Raw genomic sequence first — 18,023 nt, 5'->3', positions numbered from 1 at the left:
TTAGCGGATATCTCGTCTAGATCTGTATCAGGTGCCAAGTTCATGTCGTGTGGAAATATGTTCCAAAAGGTTTGTGTTAGGTCTTGACCCATAAAGTTTTTGAACATGTCGAAGTAATCATATTCTTCCCCAAAGTTCATATTAGCATATGGTGTGTCAATGTCAAGGCCTTGATCCAGCTCCAGGCCATTGTCCATATTTGTTCCAAATGCAGAGCTTTCAGTGCAACTGCTTGCGGGCTGTGAGGTTATAATTGAAGATATTAGTCTGAGAGTATCATTTGCCAGTAGCTCATATTGAGAATTCAATTTCGACAACAATTCTTCTTGCAGGCGTTCATTCATAATCGTGAGACAGATGGAGCAATTTCTGATCCAAGACTGAAGGTCAACCAGTAAGAAGGATACCTCAACATGTGATATTAACTGGTACAGACTAGTTCTAGCTGTTATGAGCATCGTTAAGCCGGCAAATAAGACACCCTGAACCAACATCCAAGATAGGGGTATATTGCTAAAGCGAAGGAGTTTTATGACGTCGTCGATATAGCTTCCAGCGGATCTAATACATCGCTCTAGAGACTGAGAAGAGGGACGGGGGCAGAGCGGACTTTTTCGGTGCAAGACAAATGTTGTTCCATGATAGAGACGATTCCAGTAGCTTTGGTTTGAGTTAGCATATATGAAGCATCTTCGGCGAGGTTATTATTACGAACCTATACGGGTATTGTTCATCGTCCCGAGAGTTGGTTGGTATATTGGCTTGCCACTCATCAAGCTCTCTTTGTAAGTCCAAGATCAAGAGTTCCTTTTTATCGACTGACATGTTTCGAGTACTGCTATTGATGCCATAGATCTGAGTCACGATTCGACTTTGTAGTTGTCGATGCCGCACATAATGCAGGCTGGTCAAATTCTCATTTGTCGATTTTGGTAACGCACTAGCAATATGGTCTTCTGCTATCGACGGAGGGCGCCCAAGATTATAAGCGAGACTAATCTCGATCGCGTATATGGTCCAGAAGACACGATTGCGTTGATCTTTTGCCCCATCTGGGGCGTCAGAAACCTCGTCAGTGCAATGCAAACCTATTTCTACAGCCATCTACACAATGTCAGCAACAATACTAGCTCTGAAACAGGAAAGGAAGAGTCAGCAATACCCTCATTGCAAAGCCAGCTAGCTGCCATTGGCTCGATCCGATCGGTCCAAAAGAGCTATAAATTGCAATCAAGGCGAATACTTGAATGAGGCCAACGCTCGGATGCAAGATATGAGAGTTGTAGTCATACAACTGCAAAGCTCGTGTGCAAAGAGATATCGGCGATGGCCCTGAAGCTTCGAAGCCTAGTAAATCTTTGCGGCGAGACTGTTTGCGAATTTGCTGAATTGTATTCGCAGCATTAACTGCCCCAAGCGCCATGACCATGTAAAATACCATCAGCTGTATATCCTTTTCGGAATTGCCTTGGCGCATCTGGGAATCATCCTTGCCAGTCTCTTCAGCATATGTCTTTATGAGCATATCTAGGTCATCAGAATTCAGTACAGGATAGAGAGGCAGTATCCACATCTTATATGAGATGAGAAAGAGATTGATGTCATGAGACGAGAGAGTGCTCAGACTATTGGCTGAAATATGTGCTTTTGCTCTACTAGCTTCACCTTGCTGGGAACTGAGTAAGATGTTTCCAAAATTCTTCGTAGAGAGACAAGACCTCGCGAGCGCACTGGCGTATGCAGCAAAGAAGGCGCCGCTTGAAGGACCCAGGTATTTCATTTCTCCAGTAGCATTCAAAGCCAACATGCCTATATCTGCGGCATTGCCCGCTGGCGTCGAAGGGCCTTGTTCATGCGACTGGGTGCTTGGTGAAATAATTCCTGGGCTTGGTGTCGGCCTTTCGGTAAAATCACCGCCTTCTGACTTGAGACAACTTCCAGTTGGCACATCCTTGCATTGGATGCGGAAATTTCGAAAAATCTCATCTTCAAGCCAAGAAGCCCTCTGCCGAAAATATTTGAGTTCCCTTTTATCAGTCAGCGATCGAATTCGTTCAAAGCGAACAAGTAGTTTTCCATACGCTAAACTATCGCTTTTCTTATACCTCGTGTACGGTTCGCAATGAGTTCTTGCCTTCCCGCATGCCAGGCAATCTGGGTAGCCAGAGCACTGTTTTTTATTAGTATCCTCATATTATTCATTCCCGCTGTTTTCTTTCTCCAGAAGTGCTTTATCCTACCTTTGTTTTCTTACGGTGGCAGCGAACGCACGCCCTTACGGTGTTAGTCGCCATGTAGTGAGACTGGCTGTGGCCTAAGCCAGCGGCTGCATATGGGTAGGGCCGCTAGAGGATTTGAAATTTGCCTGTTATTGAGATTGTTCATTTGTTTGTAAAGAGTGCTCTGCTATCGTCAGCCAAGGACGATAAAAAGACAAAAACAAAAGCACATAGTAGGCGTCTTGGAGGTTTTGCGAAAGAGAGGGGTGGGCCCCGGCGATTTTTCGCCGAACCTTCTCCACAGAACTATTGTCGCTAAACTGCCTAACTTTTGATGCTTTTCCTGATTTGCTTCTGCTGAGTCTTGATGGCATGATCAAAGCTTGATGTATGTTATTGGCATGCCGCGTTTTGGAAGAAACAAGCTGACTTATTTTGTTAAGCAAGTCATTCCTCGTGCATTTGGCTAAACTTATGAAGTTATGTCAACAGGGGGGGAATGGGTGAAGCGCAGGGTGAAGGAGAGTCTGCAGAAAACAGTGATGGGAATCTCTTGGTTGTACTATGATACAAAAAAGATAATCTCTTCGCCCGATGTAGGAGCATAATAGAACCCGCCAATGTTCCAGTTGCATTATGCCTCTTTTCTGAATGGCTTAGGGGAATGCACAATAGTAAGGATATCCCACGCTACACGACCCCCGAACTTGTATGAATCAATCCCAAATGTTAAGATGGCACGGCTCTACGGATTCGAATGTTTGCTTTGTATACTGTTAGGTGGGGTTGTATGTAACCGATCCTCATGTTACTACTATGGCTACCTTGGCTACCTAGGCAACTATGCAGGGAATAGCGAGAGACAACAGGCCATTTCACGCGCTGGGATTGAACAACACCTACACGTGGTAACCTGCAGGTGCCCGCTTGATGAGCATTTGGGCTAAAAGTCGCCTATATCGGCACTCAAGTCCCGATACTGACTCCTGTACTTCTCCTCATTGAGCACCAGTGGCCATAAATCGCAGGGATCGGCATCCAGAATCCGGAGTTAGAATGGAGTTGACGATCGCCCCTACCCATGTCTAAGACCCAACCCCGCAAACAGAGATTCCCATAAAATCTGGGGTTTCGTGACGCTTTGCTGGTGAAAATATTCCACGTCATCCTTGTTGGCATTCATAAAAAAGACAATGCAGCTCTTCAAGTCAAAGGCACAGCCGTCGCAGCCTCAAGGCGTGGATCAGGTCATAGAAGCGGGTAATGTTGAAAAAGGGCTTTCACCTATACAAAATGAAAATGCCGTCGACCAGCACGTTATCGACGCCGAGTTGGAGCGACGCGTTGTCCGAAAAACGGACAGGAACCTCGTTCCCTTAGTGATGGCTCTCTGTACGTTGCATTGCACCTCTACCACCACATGCAGCTAACGATCTTGGCTAGATCTCCTCGCATTTCTTGATCGATCCAATGTTGGGTATGTCTTTTTCCTAATGAAGTATATGCAAGACTGTGTTCTAAAGGAAATGTGACAGGAATGCCCGTATTGCCGGCATGAGCCAAGATCTCAATCTAGTTGGGGATCGTTACGACTGGCTGCTCACAATATTTTATATTCCATACATTATCTTTGAGTTCCTTGGTATCATGTGGAAAATTGTGCCGCCACACATCTGGGCTACCATCGTTGTTTTTATATGGTATGGATCCTGCTTGAGCAGACAGAGCCTTCAGACAATGCTAACACGAATGGCGATAGGGGTCTCGTAGCAACCCTTCAAGCAGTCACTCAATCCTGGGGAGGAGAGATGGCTCTACGATTTCTGATGGGAGCTGCGGAGGCTGGTTACGGGCCTGGAATACCATTCTTGCTCTCCTTCTTCTATCTGCGTCACGAAGTTGGCTTCCGCTGCGGAGTATTTCTCTCTGCTGCTCCTCTTGCAAACACGTTTGCAGGTGCTCTGGCGTACGGAATCACTTCAGGACATCCTTCCATCGCAAAATGGAGAGTACTGTTCCTAGTTGAAGGCCTACCAACCATCGTAATGGCAGCTGTTGCGTACTTTTATCTTCCCGATTCTCCTGAGAAAGCCAAGTTTTTGGACGAAGACGAGAAGAGAGTTGCTATGGCACGAAGCGTCCGACAAGCTGGCTCTGCAGAAAGAATTGGCAACGTTGATTGGATGGATTTCTTGAGAGGACTAACCGACGTGAAGGCTTGGTTTACAGGTGTAAGAAGATATTTCTGGTAATTGACAGGAGTCTGTGCTGACACTTCCTACAGCTCATGTACTTCAGCTGCAATGTCAGCTTCGCCTCTCTCCCCGTCTTTCTGCCAACGATTCTCTCGGAAATGGGGTTTTCTGCCGTGGATGCCCAAGGCTTGACGGCGCCTCCCTTCTTCCTCTCTTTTCTCGTTACTCTTGTTACGCCCTACATCGCCGATAGAACTCAGCAGCGTGGCATCATGCTGATTTTCCTCACAATAATTGGGGGCGTAGGATACGTTATCCTGGCAACTGCAAAATCTGTTGGAGCACGCTACTTTGGTGTATTTATGGCTGCTGGGGGCATCTTTCCCTCCATTGCCAATATTTTGCCATGGGTTTTAAGTAGGTGATCCCTAACATATAGCGTTTCGTCCCGTTTCTTTCAGCTAATGTGCCCTAGACAACCAAGGAAGCGATACGCGTCGAGGGGCAGGCATTGTTCTTCTCAATGTCATCGGACAATGTGGTCCATTGCTCGGCACGCGATTATACCCAACCAATGAAGGACCTTTCTACGTAAAGGGGCAGTCGGTTTGTGCCGCGTTCATGTTCTTCACCACGCTACTGGTAATAGGCCTACGTATCCTCCTTGCCCGAGAGAACAAGAAGCTGGACCAGAAATATGGCACAATAGAGGAACAGAAGGCGAGGCTTGTGGAAGCCCGAGAAAGAGGGGAATCAACTGTTCAGGATCAGGCCGTGGAGAATTATGGGCCAATGTTTAGATACGTGCTCTAGCTTTTGTGAATGGTACCAAGCATCAGGCTAGATAGCTACGTATCGTAGAAATTATCCATCTCGTACTATACAAAGCTTCTTAGTGTCACTCATGATATCGCTGGTCAATTTTCCTTTCTGCCAATTGTGCAAATTTGTGATTACGTATTGTCTAAAGCTTTATAGAAAACTGCATCATGCTTAACTTCTAGTAAACCCTCGATAAGCGCAACAGCTGTGACTCTCCCTCTGTGAGCCAAGCAGAGTATGATTGTGACACTCGGGTGGAGTTACCCTTCCAGATGTCTGTAAAAGTCCAAGTTGACCCAGAGATGCCCAGATCCTTCAAAGATACAGTCACCTTCTGAGAAGCGTAAAGCTGGGTTCCAAAACCTCCGTAGCCCTGGTCTGGTCCATAGTTTACAATGAGCACATAAGCCTCTTTGTGGTTGTCTGATGGGCCTCCAATCCAGGCTTGGAGCTGCTTTGGAGCATTGCTTCCGCTGCCAGGGTTGCGGGGCTGCATCGGGTATTGCGCAAAGAAATTTGCAGCAGCAATAGATTGGCTGCTGGTGGTCAGCTTAAGACCCAGTGCATCGACTTGCTGCATGTCGCCGCCGATGACCAGATTAGCGGCTGCTCCCAGCCAATGGTTCATAACCGTCGTTCTAATCGAATCATTGACGCCTGCGAGATGCTCTGGATTGACTGTGAATAATGCGTCCATGTCGGGATATATCGTAATTGGGACATTTCGCTGTGCCTGAAGACCGATGTATTGTCGATAGTTTTCAATTGCGCGCTGGCCAACCTGCCACGCCATCAATGTGTTTGTGCCGTAATTGTCCAAGTCCTGGTCTGTTCGCATAGACTCAGCGAGGCCGCTCCAGACTGGCAGCCATGTCTCGTTCCGGCAGAGCTTCCATGAAACATCAAGGCGAATGTTCTTCCCTGACTTCTTAATAGCCTTCTGGTAGGCGCGCACAGCATCCGAGCTGTCGCACGCAAGATTGGCGCCGTTGGAGGGGCTGCCAGGAGTCACAAAGTCGAGTTTAAGCATATCAACGCCCCATGACGCCCACTGCTCGATAACCGAGTCATGCCACTGCTGGACACCGTCCTTGCTGAAGTCAAAGTCGCAGTTGACCTGGTCATTGTTGCCGTTCAAGACATCGGCGACTTTGATGTTGGTGCCTAGGATCGTCTGGTTGTGAGCAACACACGGAACTCCGGGCGTAATGTAGACTCCCAGCTTTAGGCCTCTGCTGTGGAGCCACGACCCTAACTGTGGGAGGTTGAAACGTGTAGAGTTGTAGATGATACGGCCATGGTTATCAACAGCGCTAAAAGCTTGCCAGCCAGAGTCAAGGCTGCAAAGGTCGTATCCGGCAGCCTTAAACTCGGGTCGGGCAAGCACACCGCACTGGGTCTCGACGAATTTTTGAGTGTAGTACAAGCCAGACTGCCCAGCAAAAGACGGCACTACCGCAGAGCCATTCTGCAATGCCTGGACTCCGTATGTATTCCAGCCTCGGGCAGAGGATTTGAATCCATTAGCTGTCTTTGCAGTCTTGATGACTTTCAAGGGACCGCCAGAAGTAACATCCGGCTCCGGGTAGCATTCTGACAGAGGAGAATCACGGTTCTGGATACAGAATGGCGCCGGATGAGTCTTGACAACGTCGGTGCGGCTGGGGTCATTGGTGTAGCAAGCATCCTCGGCTGCTGCCCAATACCACTGGTTGTCGCTGTAGCCCCACGTCGCAGTTGTCGTGCCACTAAGCAGGCAAAGCTCGCGAATGTCTTGGAACGCAATGACGGCGTCGTTGTTCTGGCTCCCCGCGGCAGCCCCCAAGTTGGCCTGCTGCTGCATGAACAGATTTCCATTGCCATCGTCGCAGTTCACCAAGCTCGCGTTGGCCTCGAACTTTGCGGCGCAGTCCATAAACGCATTGTAGCATTCCAGAGTGAAGTTGAGAGTTCCGGGGGTATAGAGATTACCACCACATGAAGTTTGAGCGGCTACAGGGCGAAACAGGAGGAGCCCTGCCAGCGAGGCAATAAATGTGGTCGCAGGGGCCATTGTGCTAAGAAACAGCTTTGAACCCACGAGCTTCTTGGTTGTCTGCTGCTCGACGAAAAAGTGTCACAGTCATGAAGACGCCAAGGGCCCCTATATATACGTATCCATTTCTGTGAACTTTTGAAGTCAGCTCCTCCCATCGTTCGACCTTCATATTATCGGCTCGGCAGAAGACGCTGTGCTTGCGGTGAATTTTCCGGGCACAAGGGCCCAAAACTTAGAGTGCTCTGCAGTAAGCTGTCTCCAGGAACTAGGTACACGGCTTTTATCCGAGGGTTATTTTTTTCAATAGCCAAATTAATAGCCCGGCAAGTAAGCCGAGCATTGAGATTCTAGACACATCGTCACGCCCTCAGTTCCGCGGTTGAATTCATGTGGAGTTAGAACTCCTCATTACGAACCACTTGACCGGAATCTGGGGAAGCTGGGGTTGTGGGGAGGCCGCGGACGATTGCTCGGTGCATCCTTCGGAGTGCCTATGTTAATGGGCGAGACTCTCTCCGCAGAATATTCGCGGGCTGGATATCCGACACGCTTTAAAGTCTAGTCGCCCGAAGAGTGAAGGCTTGGACGTTGTTTAAATACACATATATGTGCTGTGATGTGCCTCACTCCATCCGGAGTAGTGCTTAGGAACTTTCGATGCTTGGATGGCGAGTCGGCATTGCTTGCGTGGGGAGCTTTATGGGACATGGAAAACACTGCAACATAGGTCCATATTGAAATGTAACGATCGTATGATGGGTCTCGTGACATTTCTGGTGGATCAAGTTAACTTTGGCTTGTATCTATCGACTTAGCAGTAAAGTCGAACTGCCGTTCTTGGCTGGGCTTACCTATACTATACTTTGTCATTGCAATAATACCTCGCACTACAACATACTGTAGCATTCGGAATCCGTATGAATATCGGCTTGAGAGTGAATAGTTACTATCAGCCTTAGTTGGTGGATACAGCGCCTGCTTTTGGCCTGCCGATGGAGATTTGCGCTAGCTAGAATATTCAACAGCGCATAGCATAGTCGTGATTGATGTCCGGGTTGCAAAAGAGTTTTTGTCTCCGAATTTTTTATTATAGACCTTGAACTCAAATGGACAATGCGTGACTCGGCTATTGGCCAAACGGCCTTTGCCAACTCGGTCATCACATGTCTTTAGGTATTTATTTGTTTCTGGTCAGCCTTAGCCTACCCGGAACCACTGTATTGACCAGAGCTTGCGAATTGAGCCTGCCGACGCCGAATTTTGATTTCTTCAAAAGCTCCTGTCCTACCTAGCCATGCCAATCTCGATTACTTCAGGCGAAATATACATTTTCCCTTCTAATCTCAATCTGGTCTTGAGTGAAGTTGATGGCTTTCCAATAGAGAGGGCGTTGGGGTGCAGATTGGCTGCCTATATAATTGACAAGGGGAGGCATACTAAATATGCGATAAGTGTAAGTGCTGGTAGGGATGAGACTGAAAACCAAGATGATGAGATCTAAGTTTTAGTACGAAAAAGGAATTATGAAGTCACAAGACCTATAGCCTGTCAATTGAGATATTGGGACAGCAGAAGTTTCGCATAACCATTAAAATTGCAAGAGAAGTAGAAAACCTTTAACAATAATGCGCGATTATAACGCGTATAGATAAATGGGGCGCGAGGCACTGCCGAATCTCTTCACGTTGAAAGCAAGCATTAAATAACCAACGTTGGCCAGGGCGGATGGACGCACGTAGATATGTAAAACAATGAGCGCTTTGTGGCATTGCAAACATAAATGTTCCACGAATGAGAGATCTGGAATTGCCAGATAAAAGGGGAAAGATTAGTATTTATTCCTCTACGTGCCTTTTAAATGTGATGAATGCCTACCGATTTGCATGACTCAGTGGTCAGCAACGCTACGGCCACGAAAGATGTCCGAAGTGCGACCTGGAAAACTTCAATCTGCGACGACCTATTCGCTAAAAATGGCTAAAATGCAATCGCTGTCGGAGTTGCTCGGACTGCGACTGCCTGGGCAACAGGTTTTTTAATTTTAGCACTGCTTACGATTTACTCCTAAGTAGGTAGTTGGCCACTGGCAGTTAGATTAACGGGTAGTCTATTTAACACCTCATGTAGCGAGAACCATGACTTAAGACTGAAAGTCTAGTTGTATTAGAGTTGGCATGCCACTGTCAAGTTTCCATTCTAATTAGCGACTAGAAAAGTATTAATTAGCTTAAAAAGTAAGTTTTGCAAGCAGAGAAGTCAGATTACCAGATACGGACTTGTGCCTACCCCAATCGGAAACTGCACAGAATTATGGATCAGCAGAAGTATTCTCCTTGTCTCAAGATGGACCCAGTTTAGGAGATAGTAAAATGTCAACAAATACGAAAAAGACTCGGATGCTAAGGCTATATGAGCATTATCCGGCACTGAGTCATGTCTCTATAAAAGCTGGACATGCTGCCCTCAAACATGATTCAAATAGCACCAAAGTCGTCTCATTATAAACCTGCAATCTCTTCTTCTTTCTAGAAAGCCAGAAAGTTCTTCAGTTTCTATATCAACCCAATCATGTCTTCGAAGCCTACTCTCGTGTTCGTGCCTGGTGCATGGCACAGCCCTGATACATGGGGCAAAGTCACTGCCGAATTGGAACCTCAAGGCTACAAGACAATTTGCATCACTCTCCCTACAACTCTTTCCGATCCAAGCAAGGGCATAGCCGACGACATTGATGAAGCAAGAAAGGCTATTTTAGCTGAAACATCGCAAGGACGAGATGTTGTCGTTGTGGTTCACTCGTACGGTGGAATGGTGGGCCCAAGTGCTGTCAAAGGTCTGACTAAAGTTACAAGTGAAAGGCCTGGACGTGTCATTGGCATTGCTATGATGGCGACTGGCTACTGTATGACAGGCATTGGCTTTCTTGAAGGTATCGGGGGAAACCCGCCGCCCTTTTGGAAAGCAGATACGGAGAAAGGATACGCCACACTTATTGTTGACACAAGAGAGTTGTTCTATCACGATCTCCCGGAAGAGGAAGGCAACTACTGGGTTGGCCGACTTTTAAACCACTCATTGAAATCTCTCACAGATAGTGGAGAGCGCGTCTACTCAGGCTGGAAGGATGTTCCAACCCGATATTTGATTACGACAGATGACAGGACTTTCCCTACCGAGGTTCAATTGGGTATTGCTCAACACGCCAAAGATCAAGGAGGGGAAGTCGTTGTTGAACAAATCCATACCAGCCACTCACCAATGCTCAGCAAACCAAAAGAAACGGCTGAATTTATTGTGAGAGCAGTGGAGACGTTTACTAAATGAGCGCACATACGTTTATATGGGTGCAGGTCACCAATATCAGTGGCTGGGAACAACCTAAATATGGACAATCTCTTCTCCCTTGGGGGTTTAATCGCCCCACCTTCAAACATACATGTATATATTTCCCCCTTTACCATGGCACCGACTATGGTAACTATATTAATGTACATTGACCAATGTCTATGAGCCCCCAGCCCTTACAAATGCCACAGTACGAGCATCCTATCGTAGGCTACCTAAATTTAGGAGCGACCACTGCCATTTCCGTTCCGAATTAAATCACCAAGGCCTACAATTCTAGATATTAAATGGACCATCCATGCGTTATGAATCAAATAATTGGAGAGTAATCAATAGTAACGTGTCTTAGTATATTCATCTTCTTACTAATTGTACCTTGTGAGGTAACCACGTACCATCGCGGCAGCTTACAAACGCCTGTCTTCATCTATTCGGACAGGCAACCAATTGCATGCAGCCACAGACAAGGGATGAAGGTGTCAAGCAATGGCAATTCATCAAGAGGAATGCAAAAGCGGGAATATTGCCAAATAGTATATTCAAAGTCTAATAAATGAGGTAGATTTGTTATCTGTTAGGATTTGGGCATATTTAAAGAACGTATCGACTATATATCGTTAACATCAATGTATGACTTCAGGGTATCTCGGTTTTACTTACAATTTGAGATTTTCTCTGTCCGTCAAATCCAGCTGATTAGTATCTACTTCATGGACAACTTTGCTTCCGTCAGTAGTTATAGTTTCCACAAATCCGTTTCTGGCAACAACGTTTTCCGCTTCGAGCTTGTCACGACGTTTATTCTCACGCGATAAGTACACTCGAAGGATGCCGATAACGATTGAAGGAAGAATCGCAGAGAACTGGTAAGCATTAGCGGATATAAAGGTGGCATGGGCGTAGTCCTACTTACGATCAATAAAATGATCCACGTGGGTTTATATCGAGGTTTCCATCGAGGCTCAAACAGCTGAGGCGAAATAATATTTCCCAATCCGTACCCGATATGATAGAGAGCAATGACGGTCGTCTTCTTTGTATGACCAGCGGAAGCATTGGCGGCCCATATCATGACAACGGCATACGGTACGCCAGTTGTATACCGCAACCAAACGCCCACTATGAGACCCCAGCGATTGGACCATGGCAAAGCTTTGCATTAAGATGGTAAGAGTCATTTCACAGAACTTTCAAGATAGAGTACTCACCCAACAGAAGAATGCTGGAAATCACGGCAGGTATGTATGCCACAAGTGATATCCAAGCTCGGGCGTTCTAGATAAGTTGTTAGAATGAAGCGCCAAAGATTATTATCAGCAACCTACCCGAGTTTTGTATGATGTAATCGCAGCTGCCGAGAGCGTGAAAAAGGCTATGACGCCAGATACAGTGCTAAGTAGCGTTGTCTGGAAAACAGTAAACCCAAACGAGTTAATAATTAACGATGTCTGGTTGTTAATTCCGTTGCCCATCTCTTGAGAGAGTGCATGCAAGGCAAACAGCCATGTCTTGGGATCCTTCACTGCTTCGATGAATCTATGACGGAAAGGTCAATAACTGAAAAATTGAAGCAATATGATTTGCTCACTGATGCTTTTTGAAGTGCTTATTCTCAATACCAGAATTGTTCTCCTTTATCCTCAAAACTGCTTGAGCCCGTTCTTCGTATGTGAGGAATTTCGCGTGAAGTGGGCTGTCAGGAAAGAACAGATACACCAAAATGCCGAAAATGATGGTCAAAACACCAGTAATGACTATCAATGTAAGATTAGCAGCTTGTTTTCAACATGTCAAGTAGAGTATACGTACCCATAAGCCATTTCCAAGGGTGAAATGACCCGGTCTTGATCCATAAGACGCCATATGAGAGAAAGCCAGAAGTGATTGGACTGGAATTGCCAATGGACCACATGACTGACATCATGATGGCTTGTTCCTGATATGTGAAAAACATGGACATGGAGAGCAAAAACGCAGGAACTATACAAGCTTCGCTCAACCCCAGTAGGAAGCGGACGACGAAGAGCGACGCAAAGTTATTACAAGGAATATGTAGTAACGTTATACCACCCCTATAAAAGTCAATATCACAGCTTGTGTATGAGCTCTCGATGAAGAAAACTTTGCTCTACATACCATACTATGAGATTCCCAGCTAACCATTTTCCAACAGGGAAACGTTGAAGAGCCCAATTCTGTGGCCATTCAGCTACCATGTAGCCGAAATAAAATATTGAAGAGAGCCAATTATATTGGCTCGCGTTCAAATGTGCATCTTCAAGGATGCCTAATATGGCTGAGCTTCCTAGCTATACAAATAATCGTCCTGTATATTAGCAGCCTCTCGTCGAACATTTAGATATCACCAACATACTGTTTGTTTATCAACATACATCAGATGATATCCGATGCAAAGAAATGGAAGTATTCTCCATAGGCATTTGTTGCGAATTTTCCGGGCTTCTTCTGGCGTTGGATCTGATACTTGCACCTTTGAAAAGAGCTTGTAGCTCTCATCAGCTAAGCGATCGGATAATTTGAGCGTAGGTCCGGCAGAACTACCCGCATCCTGGGAGTCTGGTTGCGAGTGTGTTGTTTCCTCATATGCAACTTTTAACGACATATTTGTTGAGAATGTTTAATAAAGTGACAATAACCAGCATATGAACCGAATCTTCTATATAATACTCAACTTGAATGCGCTCTTCATGTGATTATTAACGTATGGCCCCGTATTCTAAGACATGGCGCAATTGTAATGGTGTCGATCGTCATCACTAAAGATCGATGTCTACCCTTTCCCAAAGGAGACCGGGACCGCAATGCAAAACGCGCCTACAATCAGCATGATATGGAGTTTACTTACACTACCGAACTGCAGAAACTTACCTACTGAATTATTCCCACATCAAAACCGGAGAGAGGGCGCAAGATGTCTTTCGTTGACCGAAGTCGCAAACCTCGTACCAATGCCGCTGCCATGTTATCTAATCTAGTGGCCTTGCGTCATGGTCGTGGTGTTGACGTGCTTGTGCTAGACCTATCATACCTCTCAATATTAACGTATCAACCCACTTCCGGTTAAACTCTTACATATCTTTCTACCTTTGCTTCCATAGTCCATCCCGAAAATCAGTCTATCTCAGCATTTCTCGATTGCAGATTAGAAATTCGCAAGATGTGGTGGGATCATGAGCTTAATTAGGCTAACTCTCTGCCGGATATAAAATAGTGCGCCAGGTTTGCGTGTGGCTGACAAGGTATTTCATCGAATCCCAATCTTCACTACCTTTTCAAGACAGAAACAAAACGGCAAAGGTTGCAAAAATGGCAAACACTGAAGAGCGCCTCCGCATTATAATTGCAGGCGCTGGTATTGCGGGGCTGGCAACCGCTATATCACTCACACGCATATCTGAGATTGCAAATCTAGACATCCAGCTGTATGAGCAAGCCGCAGAGCTGCGAGAAATTGGAGCCAGCATTGCTCTCAGTCCTAATGTAAGCCTCATGGGGCCTGTGAAATTCGTTTATTTTTGTCTATATTTTGCTGATTTATGAGATGTAGGGCTTGCGGACGCTGGAAAAACTTGGCATTGACGAGGCTTTGGGCAACGAGCTCGGGTTCAGAGGACCAAGCGGCATACCTCAGATATATAGGTGCAGTATCTCTTAATATGGCGCTGCAAGTTGTGAGGCTCGCTAATAGTATGACAAAAGACATTGGAAGACAAACCAGGTAGTATCAGTAGATACTTTTGGCAACGTTCCTGACCCTCGCCACCAGACGGCGAGATTCCACAGGGGACATATCCACGCCGCCTTGGCTAAACATGTCCCCAAAGAACGCATTCATCTAAATAAGAAGATATCTCGTGCTGAAAGTAATGATGATGGTGTGGTGCTCTATTTTGAGGATGGTTCTAGTGCCCACGGAGACATTTTGATAGGGGCAGATGGAATTCGATCAGTGAGTTCCTATTTTCAATCTATATTCAGTTGTAAAATGCTAATATCAGCACCAGCAAGTCAGAGCGTCTTTTTTTCCTGACTATAAGCTGAGATTCAGCGGAAAGGTTTTTATGAGATCTACATTTGATGCATCCCTAGTGGAGGGCAAAATTCCCGACTTGCCAGCTGACGCTGCTCACTGGGTTAGCTGACCCATCTCGCCTTGACGTTGAATCTGCTAACAACCTATTAGTGGGGAACCAAGGACTCATTCTTTTCTTCTAAACTTGGTATTTTCATGCCCAACATTCCTAAATGTAACTATGCGAAGTATACTGACCGAAGAAAGGCAAGGGACAATATACCGTTGTTGGTGCATACGACGACGGGCGCAGTGCTGAAGAGTTGGAAAAGGCTATTACGTGGGACCAAGTCGGCAATGTCCAGTTCTTAAGAGAAAAATACAAGGTAAGAATTCTTTCTTGACATTGGTAGTTTCCTCAGCTAACATTTCAACAGGACTGGCATCCAGTTATTAAAGCTCTAACAGAGCTGACGCCCCACGCTCGCCTCTACCCCAATTATGCGGGCGAGTCCCTCCAGACGTGGATACCAGCTTCACGAGTCACTCTGGTAGGCGATGCGGCGCACACCCACGGAGGCTCGTTTGCCGCGGGTGGTTCGCTGGCTCTCGATGACTCTCGTGCTCTTGGCCTGGCCTTTAAGCATGCTTTTGGCTCTGGCAGCTCGTCATTTTCTCCGGAAAATATTCAGCAGGCATTGACACTCTATGACCAAACGCGAAGACCTCACACGGCACGCTTATTGAGCATTGTTCACAGCCTGATGAATCGTAAAGCTCCAACTTTTGCGACGCCGGAAGAGGAAGATGAAGCTCTCAGAACTAGAATGACGAGCAGACCTGATCTTTTGTGGTTATCCGAACATGACGTTGAAAACGCATTCCTGCAAGTGGTTGCGGAGAGCGAGCAGCGTAATATAAAAACTCAGAGCGCGACAGAGGTCAGGCAATCATACCAGAAGGCAGAAAGTGCTGTGGCATCACCCGCTTTCGAGAGCAAGTTATAGTTGCAGATGCGCTGAAGAAAGCAAGCTGGCGGTTTGCATATTAAATATTTATATACAAAAGGTTTGGAAAAATTCTCTCATTCACGTACATGGATAATGTCAAGCTACGGCCCCGACTTGCTGAACAGAAATGCAGAAGCTATCGTGCAGGAAACTATGGTTGGTGAAGTTGTCGGTAAGCCTCACTGCATCTTTTTTATCCCTGATTGCAGTGCTAATATTGCCTTCTATTACCATGGTTGCTTAGTATCACACTGTTTCTTCCCTTTCTCCACGTATAGTGTTGTAAAACTTGGATTTAATCCCGTTCAGTCGGAGGTGTATGTATGAAGTCGACAGTGGATGTTAGGCTGCCGACGTTACTGATTTGACCCAGCTGCGGTTGAGGAGTAGCGAGATGTTATAAGCAATAGCTGCATCATTTTGGTAGAAGAGCTTTCCTGTAACGCAAAAAAAAAAAAAAAGGCTTTTTTAAAGCTACATCTCTAGGTAGGTATTGGTTGCTTAATAATTAATCTGTATCTACTATGAGCCCAGCATGAGCTGGCTGGGGAAAACAAACAAGTATGGCGGAGAAGTTGCGGGGGAGGCGCTACGGCAGTCCATCGCGGCAACATAAACTGGCACTAAAAATGGAACTAGCATTTGGTAGTGAATGAGGAAGCATTTAGTAAACATTGTTGAAGGGTAGACCCTTGTTAGCAAGGCCCGGATAATGGTTTACCAGGTCAGCCCTGACTCGTCATCAATATACTCTGTTCTACGGGAACAGTTGAGAATAGTACTGTAAGATGACAATTAGGGTTGCGATCAGAATATTTTTTACCGCACGAGTATGCATAGCATATAATGAGATCTTCCTAAAAAGGGAAAAGGTCGAATTGCCCGCTCAAGCGTGCTGAGCTCTTTCAATCTGGGTGCTGTTGAGCTCCAGAAGCCAATATCAGAGCATAAGATGTAGATACAGCACAGCCGCATTACTATTGTTGATAGCCTGCGCCATTCGTCAGCTAGTGATATTTCTAAACTCTATTTATCATGTCTGTGTTATTACCAAGCTCCGTTGGTGGGCCGTAATGTGTGCGGAAAAGTTGACAGCAGCTGTACCTGCTATGCCCAGTATGAACCTGGCAAGCGATAATAATGTACGCCTTCGTAGAAGAACCAAAGAGCAAGCATGCGCCATCACACCCTTGTAAATGAGGCATAGCATCAAATACATTATCTTAGTATTCGTAATCAATGCCACAAGCCTTCGGAATTTCTAGGAACATTTGAAACTACGAGGCTAGTTTTCAAGGGCGGTGCGAATGAAAAAGATTCCAAAGTTACAATACCATCGGGATTCTGCATCAGAGTGAGTAGAGAAATAGCCGAGAAGAGCGGTAGGATATATATAGCATCAATGCTCTATCAAATCACAATTTGCCGGCGCCCATTGCTCGAAAGTATTTCTCAAAGGCACTATCGCCATGCATCAGTTTGGCTTTGTACTCTATGGCTTGGGATCCCCAGAGCCGCTTCAATGTTGTATATGGACTAATTAGACATAATATGCCACTCAAAATCTGTGATAGATAGATATGGCTGATTATACTGCCCCTACGTTACTGGTTTCTCTAGTAAAAGTTCCTCTTGCGACATTGTTTATAACTGCCTATAAAGGAGACCGGTGGCAAATTACAAAGCATATTAGTAATAATAACGTCATCTAAACCTATAGATGTCCAGTAGAGCAATAGAGAAAAGTCCATAAAGGATTCAGTAAAGCGCCAAGAGTTCTTGTACATTGCAGTATCTTTATGTTTGATACCTTTTCAACATTTGGCTTTACGCTTAGCAGCGCCAGCAGTATCCCGTGCGAAATTAGAAGCTACTAGGAATGAATGCTTATCTCTTGACATATTTTGTTTACTTATCTTTTTCCAATATTTGCATGTGAATCTCCGATACTGGTGTATACCGTTCCGCATATCCGGTCTTGGCTCTCTGTCTTAAGAGTATACAAAATGGCCTCCCAGCTGATCGATCTGGATCTTAGCTTATCAATATAGTTGTCAGCGTTGTATCAACTCTAAATATATTTAACTTTTGCATCTGATTAGATTGCTTTTGGCCTTTGTCCGTGTATAACATTGCCTGCCGAGAGGGCCCACGGAGATTGATCAGATGGTACCCCCGAATCGATTACGCGGCACCACAAGGCATTGTGCAATATTAGAACGTCGTACAATCGAATCGTAAATATGAGATGACGGAAGACTTTTCTTTTCTTCTCTTTGAAAGGATAGACTAACTCCAGCTGAGTCCCCGAGATGTACTGTCTAAAAGACAAGCATCGCATGAATGCCATTCTTGTAGGAG

At 45.7% G+C, this 18,023-nt stretch overlaps 6 protein-coding genes across 7 annotated transcripts; 3 read left to right on the top strand and 3 right to left on the bottom strand.

Moving 5' to 3' along the window:
• Nucleotides 1–574: 574 nt before the first annotated feature.
• Nucleotides 575–2,294, bottom strand: TrAtP1_010647 (uncharacterized protein; the record flags this gene model as incomplete). The annotated part of the gene is made up of 6 exons (XM_066114799.1): nt 575–660; nt 716–781; nt 942–1,104; nt 1,163–2,027; nt 2,082–2,170; nt 2,241–2,294. The coding sequence occupies 6 exons, from the start codon at nt 2,292–2,294 to the stop codon at nt 575–577; spliced, it is 1,323 nt and encodes a 440-aa protein (XP_065970896.1).
• A 1,118-nt stretch (nt 2,295–3,412) lies between these two features.
• Nucleotides 3,413–5,320, top strand: TrAtP1_010646 (uncharacterized protein; the record flags this gene model as incomplete). The annotated part of the gene is made up of 6 exons (XM_014092116.2): nt 3,413–3,611; nt 3,663–3,696; nt 3,755–3,919; nt 3,979–4,450; nt 4,504–4,831; nt 4,890–5,320. 6 exons carry the CDS (start codon nt 3,413–3,415, stop codon nt 5,225–5,227), a joined length of 1,536 nt encoding a protein of 511 aa, XP_013947591.2. The 3' UTR covers nt 5,228–5,320.
• A 21-nt stretch (nt 5,321–5,341) lies between these two features.
• TrAtP1_010645 (uncharacterized protein) lies at nt 5,342–9,148 on the bottom strand. The gene is made up of 2 exons (XM_014092115.2): nt 8,126–9,148; nt 5,342–8,047 (listed from the first exon to the last, which is right to left on the bottom strand). The coding sequence occupies exon 2, from the start codon at nt 7,287–7,289 to the stop codon at nt 5,415–5,417; it is 1,875 nt and encodes a 624-aa protein (XP_013947590.1). The 5' UTR covers nt 7,290–8,047; nt 8,126–9,148; the 3' UTR covers nt 5,342–5,414.
• A 694-nt stretch (nt 9,149–9,842) lies between these two features.
• TrAtP1_010644 (uncharacterized protein) lies at nt 9,843–10,598 on the top strand (the record flags this gene model as incomplete). Its single annotated transcript, XM_014092114.1, has 1 exon — nt 9,843–10,598. One exon carries the CDS (start codon nt 9,843–9,845, stop codon nt 10,596–10,598), a length of 756 nt encoding a protein of 251 aa, XP_013947589.1.
• A 547-nt stretch (nt 10,599–11,145) lies between these two features.
• TrAtP1_010643 (uncharacterized protein) lies at nt 11,146–13,529 on the bottom strand. 2 transcript variants are annotated; one of them, XM_066114798.1, is made up of 9 exons: nt 12,994–13,529; nt 12,756–12,945; nt 12,429–12,691; nt 12,208–12,373; nt 11,945–12,155; nt 11,828–11,894; nt 11,533–11,771; nt 11,280–11,482; nt 11,146–11,226 (listed from the first exon to the last, which is right to left on the bottom strand). In XM_066114798.1, exons 2-9 carry the CDS (start codon nt 12,833–12,835, stop codon nt 11,211–11,213), a joined length of 1,245 nt encoding a protein of 414 aa, XP_065970895.1. In that variant the 5' UTR covers nt 12,836–12,945; nt 12,994–13,529; the 3' UTR covers nt 11,146–11,210. The 2 variants fall into 2 exon arrangements, with proteins under 2 accessions (XP_065970895.1, XP_013947588.2); XM_014092113.2 differs by having other exon boundaries at nt 12,756–12,928.
• A 216-nt stretch (nt 13,530–13,745) lies between these two features.
• On the top strand, nt 13,746–16,108 carry TrAtP1_010642 (uncharacterized protein). The gene is made up of 8 exons (XM_066114797.1): nt 13,746–14,120; nt 14,188–14,279; nt 14,340–14,589; nt 14,645–14,773; nt 14,824–14,860; nt 14,920–15,038; nt 15,090–15,834; nt 15,907–16,108. Exons 1-7 carry the CDS (start codon nt 13,947–13,949, stop codon nt 15,657–15,659), a joined length of 1,371 nt encoding a protein of 456 aa, XP_065970894.1. The 5' UTR covers nt 13,746–13,946; the 3' UTR covers nt 15,660–15,834; nt 15,907–16,108.
• The last annotated feature ends 1,915 nt before the right edge of the window (nt 16,109–18,023 follow it).

The sequence above is a fragment of the Trichoderma atroviride genome, chromosome 6 (genome assembly GCF_020647795.1).
Source record: "Trichoderma atroviride chromosome 6, complete sequence".
In the NCBI taxonomy this organism is placed as follows: domain Eukaryota; kingdom Fungi; phylum Ascomycota; class Sordariomycetes; order Hypocreales; family Hypocreaceae; genus Trichoderma; species Trichoderma atroviride.
Note: the sequence above shows the minus strand (reverse complement) of the source record. Positions and strands in the feature narration are given on the sequence as shown.